Here is a 14,010-nt window from a genome sequence, read left to right as displayed (position 1 = left end):
GCGCTTTGCATGGCGGAAGAACACCACTGCATTCCAAGAAAAACACCTGCTACCTACTGTCAAATTTGGTGGAGGTTCTGTCATGCTGTGGTGCTATGTGGCTAGTTCAGGAACTGGGGCCCTTGTTAAAGTCGAGGGTCAGATAAATTCAACCCAATATCAACAAATTCTTAAGGATAATGTTCAAGCATCAGTCACGCAGGATATTCCAACAAGACAATGACCCAAAACACAGTTTGAAATCTACAAAGGCATTCATGCAGAGGGAGAAGTAAAATGTTCTGGAATGGCCGTCATAGTCCCCTAACTTGAATATAATTGAAAATCTATGGGATGATTTGCAGTAGGCTTTCCATGCTTGGCCAGCCATCAAATTTAACTGAACTGGAGAGATTTTTTTATGGAAGAATGGTAAAAAATACCTCCATCCAGAAACTCATCAAAGGCTATAGGAGGTGTCTAGAGGCTGTTATATTTGCAAAAGGAGGCTCAACTACGTATTGATGTGATATCTCTGTTGGGTGCCCAAATTTATGCACATGTCTAATTTTGTTATGATGCATATTGCATACTTAATGTCACTTGTGAAATACTACTGTTTCCATAAGGCATATCATACAGTAAAAAGAAGTTGCTACTTTGGAAGCTCAGCCAATGATAAACAAAAATCCAAAGAATTAAGAGGGGTTCCCAACCTTTTTCATATGACTGTATTGGGATTGGTTGAGCTAATGAGGTAAATATTTAGAGCATCTGGAGTAGTGAGGAAGTGTCATATGATCCAAACTGCAAAATTTTTTGGCTGAGGATGTACAGCTCGGTCCAATAATGAATAGTGCGTTAACACTAGAATTACCAGAGCCTAAGAAAAAACTCGTAATTCCGTTCCACCTTAAACTGCTTCTTAAATCCCTTCACACCTCTCCGCCAGCGCCCTTTGTCTTCTAAATGTGCTGATAAAGAGAAGCCGGCTATTCCATCCCCCCACCAATTTAGAACGTGCACGAACTTCTCTCAGCTCATGCCTTGATTGAGTATCTGGGAGTGAAGTGGAGTTTTAGAGCGGAAATAATAGATCGTTGTTTGGAACACACGCATTTCATGTCTGTTCCGTTTCTACAGTAATCTGTGTCAACACATTGTTAAAACAGAAACTTTTTATATTCTAGTAGTAGATGACAAAATGTAGGCATAAACTATATAATGTATGAAGCCTGAAGTCCAAATAGCAAAGAAACATTTTCACAAGAATAACACAATTGCACTTTTATTCAAACATATAACTGCAGAAACAAAAAGCCGCCTTAACATGCGACATTGACACCAGTTTACTGTAACTGACTCCGTGGCTCAATAGACTCAGCCCCCGCTTGGGAATCAAGGGTCGGGTTCGATCCTGCGCCCCTCTGTTTTGAGAAGTAAACTCCGTTTTGAGAAGTAAACTGCTCTTGTCTTACTGTTTTACAATAAAAGCATACATTTGATTTCAGTCTGTAACAGCCGGTGCAGTTTATGATCCTTGTAAAGGTTAGCTTTTTTTTTTTTATTCACTTTTCACTCTCTCAGTCGCGTTCAGAATCAATCCATACAACCCCATCTGACACGGCTGTTTTCACTAAACCCCCCCCCGGTTCTGACACACAAACGCTGGCGAAGCTGCCGTCGCTATCTCACCGTCACTTGCTTTTCGTTTATTGAGTGTTCCTGCCAGTCCCCGCATGTTGCTGTATGCTTTTCTTTTGTACTACAGGACATGCAGAGGAAAGAATGGTAAAGACCAGTAACTTCGGCGCTATATGCAATCATCAGACACTCCCCATCTGCCCGTGTCGTTCAAGCACAGGAACATATATTAGTGTAAAAGTATAACAAAAGTGCACTTTTATTCAAGTGCACTTTTTCCATCGCCTTTTCCTGTAAGAAGCAGTGTACACACTTCTCTCTATCCAGCATACAGCAACATGCGGGGACTGGCAGGAACACTCAATAAAACTGAATAAAAAGAAAATCAAGTGACGGTGAGATACGAAGAAGGCAGCTTCGCCAGCGCCTGTGTGTCAGAACCGGTGGGGGCGTTAGTATGCATCGTGGTACAACGCAGAGCTATAGCGTCTGTATTCTGTTTCTTTTGTACTCGAGGGCACGCAGAGGAGAGAATAGTAAAGAGCAGTAAGTTCGGCGCTATATGCAATCATCAGACACTCCCCATCTGCCCGTTGTTTTGTTATACTTTTCAATACTTTTATACTGCTCAAACTGGCATGCTCAAAAATACACGTGTAATGCCACGAAAAGTGCACGCAGACACTTCATTTCTCAAACAAAACAAGTGCACTTTTATTCAAAACTACCTGTATAACCGAAGAAAAAAGAAAGCAAGTTACAGTAGGCGATTGATACGACACCTTGCATGGTGCAATGCTAAGAAGTGCAGATTTTCATTCCGTGCTATATGAAATCATCACATTCAAATATTAACAGTTCCCACACACCCAAGGACCGTCCTTCCTACATTTACGACACGTGTACTTGTTGCAGTGTACACACCTCTCTGTGCTTATGGTTTCTATTACACTGAATGAGCACCTGACACTGTACTTTCTTCCCTGGGGGAAGGTCCCGCATCAGAGAATTTCCAGTTCCTGCATAAATTCACACCCGATCTGACGCTGTTCGCTTTCAAATAATATTGCATTAGTGCGATTATATTTTCACATATATTGTCTCTTTCTTTCAGGTGTGTAATAGAAACCACAGCATAGAGAGAAGTGTGTACACTGCTTCTTACAGGAAAAGGCGATGGAAAAAGTGCACTTGAATAAAAGTGCACTTTTGTTATACTTTTACACTAATATATGTTCCTGTGCTTGAACGACACGGGCAGATGGGGAGTGTCTGATGATTGCATATAGCCGGTTACTGGTCTTTACCATTCTTTCCTCTGCATGTCCTGTAGTACAAAAGAAAAAGCATACAGCAACATGCGGGGACTGGCAGGAACACTCAATAAAACGAAAAGCAAGTGACGGTGAGATAAGAAGGCAGCTTCGCCAGCGTTTGTGTGTCAGAACCGGGGTGGGGGGTGTGGCTTGTGGGGGTTTAGTGAAAACAGCCGTGTCAGATGGGGTTGTATGGATTGATTCTGAACGCGACTGAGAGAGTGAAAAGTGAATAAAAAAAAAAAGCTAACCTTTACAAGGATCATAAACTGCACCGGCTGTTACAGACTGAAATCAAATGTATGCTTTTATTGTAAAACAGTAAGACAAGAGCAGTTTACTTCTCAAAACGGAGGGTGCAGGATCGAACCCGCGACCCCTTGATTCCCAAGCGGGGGCTGAGTCTATTGAGCCACGGAGTCAGTTACAGTAAACTGGTGTCAATGTCGCATGTTAAGGCGGCTTTTGTTTCTACAGTTATATGTTTGAATAAAAGTGCAATTGTGTTATTCTTGTGAAAATGTTTCTTTGTTATTTGGACTTCAGGCTTCATACATTATATAGTTTATGCCTACATTTTGTCATCTACTACTAGAATATAAAAAAGTTTCTGTTTTAACAATGTGTTGACACAGATTACTGTAGAAACGGAACAGACATGAAATGCGTGTGTTCCAAACAACGATCTATTATTTCCGCTCTAAAACTCCACTTCACTCCCAGATACTCAATCAAGGCATGAGCTGAGAGAAGTTCGTGCACGTTCTAAATTGGTGGGGGGATGGAATAGCCGGCTTCTCTTTATCAGCACATTTAGAAGACAAAAGGCGCTGGCGGAGAGGTGTGAAGGGATTTAAGAAGCAGTTTAAGGTGGGACGGAATTACGAGTTTTTTCGTAGGCTCTGGTAATTCTAGTGTTAAAGTAAAAATTCACTGGTTGGTAAATGGCCTATAACCTTGTTGAGCCTTTATACTGTATGTTCAAAGATATTCTTGTAGACCAAAAGCAATATTTAGGTCTGACATATATCGAAGACATTTTACGTTGCCTATCATATGTAAGTCTCTTGGAGTACTAGGGAAAACGGACTGTGCATGTGTTATTAATTTTGCATGGGCTAAAGTGCTAGGGAATAATGTGCATGGTATACGTCTTTCATACAGTACTTTTATGGTTAGCTTCTGTGTGTATATGTATATCTATGTACGTGTGTGTTAATCTTAAGGTGCGACAGTAGCGCAACCCGGTAACTAACCTGATCAGTACATGTATCTCTGAAGAAAATAGGTAAATGGTAAGTAGAAGGAAATATCATGATGATACATACATTATCTTTGAGGAGCCCATCTAGTCCCTTTAAGTCTCCAACGTTTTGAATTCCATACTGACAGCTAATTTCTAATTATGTTATCTGTTTCAACGTTTGATATAGATATTATCATCCAACACAATTCAGATCAGAAGCATGCATTCGAGGTGGTCTATAACTTGTGCACCTGGCAGACACTATATCATCCACGTCTTCTTCTTGCTCACTCCAAACTACAAATCAAAAGAGCTAACACAATAGTTCATTAATAGTATGACTTTTGCTCTTATATGATGGGCCTTCTGTGGATGCCTGCTGCATCAAACTTATTAAAATAATTGATCAACTTTGAATGTGGTTAGAATGGGCAGGGAGTGTGGTGAAACTATTGTTTTCAGAGGACCTGTATGTCCTGCTCTATGCTTTTATCTATTACTGACTTGTCTATCTCTCTCTACTCGAGTTTTCTTGCATTCTTCAATACCATATGTAAACCCTTTCAACTCTTTACAGCATAAGAAATCATAACTGTTTAAAAACTTTCATATTTAGGTGCTTGATAAAATTATACATTTCACTTATACTCTCTTCTTGGAATGCTGCTTTCAAAACCACCAAACAACCGGTGGTAATATAATTTAACAATGTTTAGTAAGGTAAACAGATTTCACTCTTTTTAATTAAAAATTAAACAATAAAGGTGATTTTAGTTCAAGCTGACCATTGTTACATCTGCATGATAATCTTTACATTAACCTTAGATTTTCTCAAAATGCACCTCTGCTTACAGTGGTGTAAATTTTCACAAATGTGCATTAACACTAGAATCCCTGAAGCCTACAAAAAACTCATAATCGCAGGCCACCTTAAATTCCTTCGCACCTCTCCATCAACATCTTTTGCTTTGCAAATGTGTCGATCAGCACCGGCAGCATACTACCACATCCCCCCAGTGATGCAGCTTTAGTCGTACACAAAGTTCTCCCAGATCAAGTCTGTTTAAAGTCGAACCCTCCACCTCTCTACTTGGAGACAGTTCTTACCTCTACAGCAGCCAAGCTGACATATATATGGGTGTCTGTGTCGTACCCTATCCCAATTTCTTTTACTTTGGTTAAATTCTTGAAAAAAAGGGCACTTGTTTTGTTATATCTGTGTCTTTTGTGAAAGTGTTTATTTGATATTTGGACTTTAGTCTTCACACATTATACACTTTACATCAGCATTTTGCCAATTAGTAGAACATGATAAAAGTTTCTATTCTAGTTATGTGTTCAATATTTATTGCCTCGCCATTTCCTGTCATCCTACATTTACACAAATCATTGTAGACATGGAACACACATGAAATGTATATGTTCCAAATAACAATATATTATTTACCCTATACAACTCTAGGGGCCTCATACCCAGATAAACAGAGTTGAGCTGGGAGAACTTTGTGTATGACTAAAGCTGTGTCGGTGGGGAAATGTGAGAGCAGGCTACTTGCTGCTGGTGCTGATCGACATATTTTCAAAACAAAAGACGCTGATGGAGAGAGAGATGTGAAGGAATTTAAGGTGGCCCGGGATTACAAGTTTTTGCGTAGGCTTCAGGGATTCTAGTGTTAATGCTCCTAACTTGTTTTTTAATGGTCATTCATATTCTCCAGTGTTTTGGACATTAATCACTCACAAACCTCTATGCTTCAAACTCCTTTATAGGTATTATTATTGGCTTTAAAAACAGGATCCCTCTAGTTCTGCACTTCAATTAAAAATATTTATATGTGTATATTAGCTTTTATCATTCAAGCTCTTATAGGCCACTATTAGCTTCTTTTGATTTTTTTTTTTTTTTTTTAGCTCACACAAGAGTGTACTCACTGCTTTATTCTGAGTTCGGTTCTGTTGTGGAGTCTGTTGTTGCTTCTGCATTTGTCTTGCTTCTTCCTGCTGAATTTCTAGAAGGGACTTTGTAGTAGTCTGCTGCTTAGCCATATTACCCCAGCCAGACAGCTTTGCTTGTTGCTGCTGCTGCTGCTGCAAAACTTTCACTAGTTCTTGCTGCTGCCGTCGTTGCTGTGGATGATATTTCTAATTAGTCATTAAAAATAAAGTAAAATTTGAATGTTTTTGTAAGGTTTAAATTATTTGGGGGTTCGGGAGTAGGAAGAAAAAACACATAATTAAGGTGATTCACTAGATGGACGTAATATTACAGCATAGCTATTGACTGCACAGGCACATCCATATTTTAAAAAATTGAGCCATACAGATTAATTAGAGATGGAGACTACCTGAATCATACTTTCAGTTTCAGTGTAGAGGGAAAAAAATAAATACATTTATACACTAACTTCTGAGCAAAAAGAAAAAAACTTGCATATCTACCAAACTAAACTAATATTTGCCTTTGGTGTTTCACTGAAACCCAAATAAACAATATAACAGGAATAAATAAAAATTATTTCATTGCAAAATTACACAAATTCCAAGAAACTGTGTTACTTCCTAGTGGGGCACAGCAAGATTGGAAATGTGATGACTGATAGGACAGGTACTCACAAATTATATCTATATACATATGTACTGACATCACCTAACTCAGATGGCTCAGGGGTAGAACGAGAGGCCATCTAAACTGGATGTGATAAAATAGAATTCACATTTATAAAATGGATTCCCATCTTCCCATTAAACTACACCTAAATGGCCACAGTTCCCTAGTAGTTAACATTTTGCAGCTAGGCATCTCTGGTCAAACTACTTCTCTCAGCCCAACTCTATTCCACTTGGTTGTAGAAGTGTAAATTAAAATCTACAGGAATTTACTTAATAAAAAATATATAAAACAAAACATGGGAAACGCAGCTGGTAAAAAATGTAATTCAAAAAATCACCTCCTCCCTAACTTGACGTTCTCTTTCTTCTTCCATCTTCTGAATTTCAGCCAATGACAGTGTGTTTTGAGTCTGAGATAAGACTGAATTGGATTGTTGACCCCACTTTGAAGTTGATGGTAGCTGAAAACAATAAAGAATGTATCTTAATGCTTAAAAATTTTAGAAGACTTAAATTCAAATTTAATGGGGTATTAGAGGATTTTAAAAATGAAAATGTGTTTCACATGAGTACCTTCATTTGTGCCAACTGCTGCTGCTGTTGCTGCTGCTGCAATCTTCGCAGAGCTTCCTGCTGTTGTTGTCTCTGTCTAATAAGCTCTTGCTGTCTCTGTAACTCCTGTTGCTTTTGGGCTTCCTGCTGCCTCTGACTTTCTTTCAGTCTCTGTAACTCTGCTTCCTTGCGTTTCCGCTCCTGTTCTTCAAGTTTCTGTCTGGCAGCAGTCTCCTCTTCAATGCGCTTCTCTTCTTCTAGCCTTCTCAATGCCTCAGCCTTCTCCCGTTGCCACCGAGCAGCCTCCTCCTCTTGTTTTCTCCTCTCTTCTTCCTGCTGTCAACAAAATAAAATATAGTTTTCTCTTTTTATAAAAAAAAAAGCCAGAAAACACAATGGTTTGTTTTCATGTCCCTACAGTACCTGAAGGAACGCATTTATATTTAAACAATTCTCTCTTCAACATAAGAATGTGGCATGATACTTATAACTACACCTGTTTTCGAAGTAGCTCTTCTCTTTGATGCCTTTCTTCTTCTTCATGTCTCCTCCTTTCTTCTTCTCGCCTTAGTGCCTCCTCTTGCTGTTGCCTTTCCTCCTCCTCTCTTTGCTGCTTCAAGGCTGCTTCTTCTTCCCTTTGTCTTTGTAGTATAGCTTCTTGTTCTCTTTGGCGTCTTAGAGCTTCTTCCTGTGGTAACAATTTTTACAACAGAACAAACCAGTGTTTTCAAACCACAAATAAATAACATGGAAACAATTACATAAAATTAGAACTCATGAATTGAATTGAATTTGGAATAAAAATAATTACACCTTATCAGTAAAGACAACAGTGGTTTCAGAAAAGTTTGCAGGATGATGGTAAACAAGCTTCATTTTTAACGTAACCCCATCTTTAGTTGTAGTTTAGTAGTATGGGGTGACATTATTGTAAAGCAGAAGGGGCTGGTGGGCAGTTCTCCTTCACATCTCATTGTAACTGACTTCCTCAAACAAAATTAAATCAAGCTAAAAATGAATACGACATACGAGGGGCATTTAATGATTTATTTATCTCAGTAGGAAAGAAATTTTTGTTTTATTTTTCAGTATAGTCCCCTGATAGCATCATACACTTCATCCACTTTTACTGCAATGACTTTAACCCCTTTGAAAAAAAAAAAACGTTCTGTTTGACTTTAAAACCAGGATGTCACAGGGGCCTTAACGTCCTAATCACTTGAAAACCACTGCCAAGGAGAGATTTCTTCAAAACCCGGAACATGAAATAATCTGAGGGAGCCAGGTCAGGGCTGTAGGGTGGATGGTTCAGTTTCTGGGACCCACATTCTTGGATGGCAGCCTGTGATTGACGTGACATGTGAACCGGCAAATTGTCAGGAAGCAGCAGCCTGACTGCTGTGAGTTTTCCTTGTCTCTTCTTCTTTACTGACTCCTGCAAAGTGATCATTGTGTTGGCGTAACTCTCCCCGGTTATGGTTGTCTTATGAGGCATGAACTCCAGAAGCAAAAGCCCTTCAATATCTCAGAAGACAGTTGCCATGACTTTGTCTGCACTTTTTCCTGTCTTGAACTATTTTGGGGTGGGGGATGACTTGTGCTTCCACTGCATTGACTCCACTTTGGACTCAGGATTTCTTTGATAGACTCAAGTCTCATCTCAAATAATAAAAAACGAAGAAAAAAATTCACTTGGTCTTCACTGTGCATCTTAAAGTTCTCCTGACAGCACTAAAGCCTTGTGGCCTTCTGATATGGTGTCAGCATTCTTGTAACCCATCTTGCACTGATCTTTGACATACCCAACTTTTCATGAATTATTTTCCAAACTGTACCTGCTGAGATGCCCATTTCTTCAGCTATTCGGGAAACCTTAATTGGTCTAACAAAATTAAATTCTTGACTTTCTTGCACATTTCTGGCGCTATCCAGTGTGAGAGTTATCTTCAATGGGTTCTCTACCCCACTTAAACTGCTAGATCCAAAATTTTACTTTGTAGGATGATGGGGCAAACTTAACATTCTCAAGGAATGTTATAATTCTTTGCATTCATATAGCGCTTTTCACTATTCAAAGCGCTCAGCAATTGCAGGTTAAGGGCCTTGCTCAAGGGCCCAGCAGAGCAGAGTCCCTTTTGGCATTTATGGGATTCGAACCGGCAACCTTCCGATTGCCAGTGCAGGTCCCTAGCCTCAGAGCCACCACTCCTCCTGTTAGACTTGCACTGAGCCACAACTGTGCATGAGTAACCTTGAGGCATGTCACAACATGCATGAGACTTTCTTTCAAACTAGGTTAGATAAATTATCCTTGTAGATTAAACCATCAACATTATTACATTTTTGTTCATGATATTTCCAGCACCAGCTTTTACATTTAATTTTCTTGGAATAGGAGAATCACCAAGTTCCCATTGACATACAGTTTGTTTGGATCCTGAGTTATAGTAATACATCCAAGTTTCAGCACCAGTTATAAGACATGTTTTGGTTCAAATTCTTTAGCTTGAGATTCTCTGTTATATTCTGGATCAAACAGTTATAGCATTTTTTTATTATGATCCTCCAAGGTGGCAGCATCACAGAAAATCTGGCCAACTTTCGACATTGATAAAAGCGGATAAAAGTACTAGTAAATGTTAAGTAAGTAAAAATAACTTTGTAAAATGTAGAGGTCTTGAAGGAGGGTGGAACAACAGTCCAGGCATATTAAACTGCTGCCAGAAACACTTATTGCCAGCGAAAACGTCTCAGTTTCCTTGACTGGGCATACCTTTGGAATGCAGCATCTGCAGCCTTATCTGATAAGATGACTGATATCAGACTATGTAACAGCCAGAGACATTTCTCTTGAAGGTATGAACTGGACAGTTAAGTTCTGAACAAAAGACCATAAATCAAATTTGTTAAACCGAACTTTGATCCAGTGGTCAACCAAGACGAAGGACTTATGTGCACCGAAGAAGCCAATGACAAGACCTCTCTTCCTCCTTAAAAAAACCCTTATAACTCCCTAGATAATTGCTCTTCTCTCAACACAATATTGCTTAACCTGGCCATGATTTGGCTTCCCATAGTGAGAACCATAGCTGATAATTGTGTGGCCATAACAGAAGTTGAAGCAATCCCTTTACTCCAGATAGAAATTGTGCTGACTTGGAATGGTGGAATACTAATCTGTTTTTCAGTTTGGACGAGGCTGCCGTTAGTCCAGCCATGCTGTGGAACAGAAAGGACACAACCAAGAGAGGGAAATGATACTTAATCCATGCGTCGTTCTTGCTGAAACAGCAACTGACTGATCACCACTTGCTGAGAAGATATAATTTTACTAGCACCCAAGGATGCTGTGTAAAACCCTCAAATAGAAACTACAGTATCGCCTGGAACCAGAAGGTGCGACCAAAGGTGAAGGAGACCTCCCAAACAAAGAACAAATTATTTTGAGAATCCTTCCACATGTATGGAAAAGCCAACCAGGAAAGAAACAAAGCATCTTTCACGTTAAACCTTAAGTACAAATTTCTTTGATTCCAAGAGGTATTAACTGTAATTTAATAATAAGGACAAAGCCAGTTAATGTATGATGTTATTGGTATAAACAAAACTAAAAGATAATAACTTTGTAAAGGTTAAGTTCTGGCACTGTGCTTTAAGTTTCTTCCCAAACTGAGTCAGAAAACGCAGCAGCATTTCATACACAAACATGCTCTCACACGGGTTGGGGGAATGGAGAGAGAGAAAGTGCACACATGTGCACTGGTTGGGTGGGACTGGGTTAGTTGGTAATAAGTCAGAGCAGAGGGTAGTTGGCAATAGAAGCATCATAACCAACCAAAGAACATAATCATCTTGAACACATGAATTGAAAATTCTGAATTTATAAGCTATTAACCTTTTTCGTTTTTGAACCTTTCTTTCTATAAGAGAGAAAGACATCTGTCTAAGCCGAGAGAATAGATAAATTAGCATGCATTTTCTTACAGGAGGGGAAAAGTTAAATTAAGCTTTTTGTAATTTTATGTTTGGTATTGTTATTGCTTTTTGTCTGTATATATCAAAATACATATATATTTGTATACTAGGGGGTTCTCTCCTGCTCGCTTCGCTTGCCAACCCCCCTTTGCCTGCACTACATGCCAGCCACTTTGCATCTCTGCCGCTCGTGTTGTGAAGAGAGGGGCTAGACACACACTCCAAGGAGATGCTCCTTTGAAACCCCATCTTAAATGGTGATACAATAGGAAACAAATATATATTTTTTTTACCTCCTCTTTGCTCGATGAGCTGCTGGCTTGCTGCTGCTATGCCGCATGATCTGCTTCTCACATGGTGCTTCAAACATTTAAAAGCCTGTACAGCAGCTGTCCTACTGTTTGTCTTTTATTTCCGACCCTGGGTGTGATTAAGTCTTTTGGCACAAACTCTCGTCTTGTGGGACGTGAGTTCTTGATATTTTTAGTGAATAATTTAAAAATGAAATAAGAATCTGAAAATCTAACATCACAATAAAGTTCGATAAAATCTGAAAAGATTGATACCAAACATATATATGTAGGTTTTAAAATAAGCCTGATTTAAAGCTTAACAAAAAACGTGACATAAAATCATTGCACAAAATTGTTGCACTTTTACAGAGAGAGAGAGAGAAAGAGAAAGAGAGGGTAGATATCCCTCTTCTGTTATAAGTAAACAACCATGTCTCAGTTATTTGTGAAAGTAAGTCTTCGGCCATGTTTCGAACCACAAAAGAGAAAGATAAAGTGATACTGTAGACTTCTGACGATTTATGAACCTTGCTCATAAATTGTGCAAATCTCTTTATATTTCTGGTGTCCCTGCCGGAAGGTTAAACAGAGATCTAACATGTCATTACCTACATTCATTTTCCATCCCTGGGGTGGATAATTTAAATCGCTCTCATTCCTATAGACTTTAGCGTTAGAAATTTAACAATAGCCCAATACTTCTATGGGTTTTGGCAACCGGTCTTCATTGTAAAATCAGAAGCATATGGTATAAAAAAAAAAAGTCACAAAAAGTAATTTGCTGTATACAAGATCTAATCTTTAGCTAATTACTAACGTAGCATAAGTGAACACCTCTTCCTGATTTGGAATTTTTTTGTTTTAATTATCCCTTATACAGTAACAATAACTTGAAAGCCTGCAGGGCAAGATAAGAGTCAGACTATAGACCTATGAGATAAATCTAGTGTGTGCCTGATTTCACTTACACCATTCTGTTTACAGTTGTGTGGGAGGCAAGCCATAATTTTTCAACATTTTTGTGAGCAGGGTAATAATGAAAGTGAGTACAACATAGGCAGAAGATTAAGAAAAGGCTAAGCAAGAAATAATACTACTTTTCAGTCACTGACCATATAATATGCTTAATGTATTTCTTATATTTTATATAACCTTTGAAATGATTACTCTATATTACATTTTGCAGGTTAAACTATTGATATTTGGAGATTTGCAAGCAATACCTGTTTGGTTATTGATCTTTAAAGTTTGTCCTGTTTCACTACTATGCGCAGGTGTAGCCGCGGGGGACGGCTAGTACATCATATGTTTAAAAAAAAAAAAGACCAAGCACCCTAAATTCTTTTGCTTACTTGTTTACGCCGTGCTAGTTCTTCCTCCTCTCTAGACCTCATCTCTTCTTCCTGTTGCCTCCTTAGTACTTCATCTTGTCTCTTTCTTTCCCTCTCCTCTTCCTCCCTTTTTGCTCTAAGCTCAGCATCTCTTCTTTCTTGATCCAGCTGTATGAAAGAGAAACACAGAATTTAAGAAAACAGATTTAATTATATTTAAACTGTACAGAATTTGCAATAGCTCTGCTTTATATGCAGTGATTGTCTTAAAAAATAAAAACAATGGTACAGTTAAACAGTGGAACCTCGGTTCACGAACGTCTTGGTACACGTACAACTCTGTTTACGACCAAAAAGTTCACGACCACACACTCGGTATACGAACAAGCCAGTTTCCCTTTAGGTTTGTACATGTTCAGTCTCTCCCTGTGCAGCGAGTGAGTGAGCAAGAGAGATAGTGTCACACACCCAGGCAGGCGCGAGTGCGAGAGACACACATACACAGGAGACAGAGGCACACACACAGACGCACGAGACAGAGGCACACACACACACAGGCGCGTGAGACAGAGGCACACACACACAGGCGCGCGAGACAGAGGCACACACACAGGATACAGAGGCACACACACAGGCCCGCAATACAGAGGCACACACACAGGCCCGCAATACAGAGGCACACACACAGGCCCGCAATACAGAGGCACACACACAGGCCCGCAATACAGAGGCACACACAGGCGCTACAGGCTCGGGAAAGAGACACACGCACACACGAGAGAGCAAGCGAGCAAGCGAGAGAGGGAAGGCTGAACGCATAAGGTAGAAAAGGCTTGTTTTTGTTTTCAGTTCTGTTTACAGCAATCGGTTCATAGCGTGCATTGTGGCAATTTTACTTTTCTTGGTGGTTTATTAAATTACGGATTTTTCAAATGTTCTTTTTTTTTCCCTGTGCTTAAAACTCATTAAAAAAAAGTGGTTTTAGCGAGCGGTTCCTAGCACTATAGCGCAAACTATTGCAGTGTTAGCTTTCTCTGTTGTTCAAGGTTTTCTCAGTGTTATTC

The 14,010-nt window shown here is 39.3% G+C and overlaps 1 protein-coding gene across 5 annotated transcripts in view; it reads right to left on the bottom strand.

Annotated features, from left to right (window-relative positions):
- gigyf2 (GRB10 interacting GYF protein 2) overlaps nucleotides 1–14,010 on the bottom strand; it is a 343,857-nt gene that overhangs the window by 28,595 nt on the left and 301,252 nt on the right. For 4 of the 5 annotated variants that reach the window (XM_039762266.1, XM_039762240.1, XM_039762253.1 and 1 more), the window contains exons 19-23: nucleotides 12,968–13,114; nucleotides 7,844–8,035; nucleotides 7,369–7,683; nucleotides 7,134–7,256; nucleotides 6,118–6,312 (exon numbers count right to left, since the gene is read on the bottom strand). In XM_039762266.1, the coding sequence (XP_039618200.1) occupies nucleotides 6,118–6,312; nucleotides 7,134–7,256; nucleotides 7,369–7,683; nucleotides 7,844–8,035; nucleotides 12,968–13,114 (972 nt within the window). The remainder of the gene's footprint in view (nucleotides 1–6,117; nucleotides 6,313–7,133; nucleotides 7,257–7,368; nucleotides 7,684–7,843; nucleotides 8,036–12,967; nucleotides 13,115–14,010) is intronic. The other variant, XM_039762245.1, reaches the window with a different exon arrangement.

Source organism: Polypterus senegalus, chromosome 1 (assembly GCF_016835505.1).
Source record: "Polypterus senegalus isolate Bchr_013 chromosome 1, ASM1683550v1, whole genome shotgun sequence".
NCBI lineage: Eukaryota > Metazoa > Chordata > Cladistia > Polypteriformes > Polypteridae > Polypterus > Polypterus senegalus.
The sequence above is the reverse complement of the archived record's forward strand: the minus strand, read 5'-3'. Positions and strand labels throughout refer to the sequence as shown.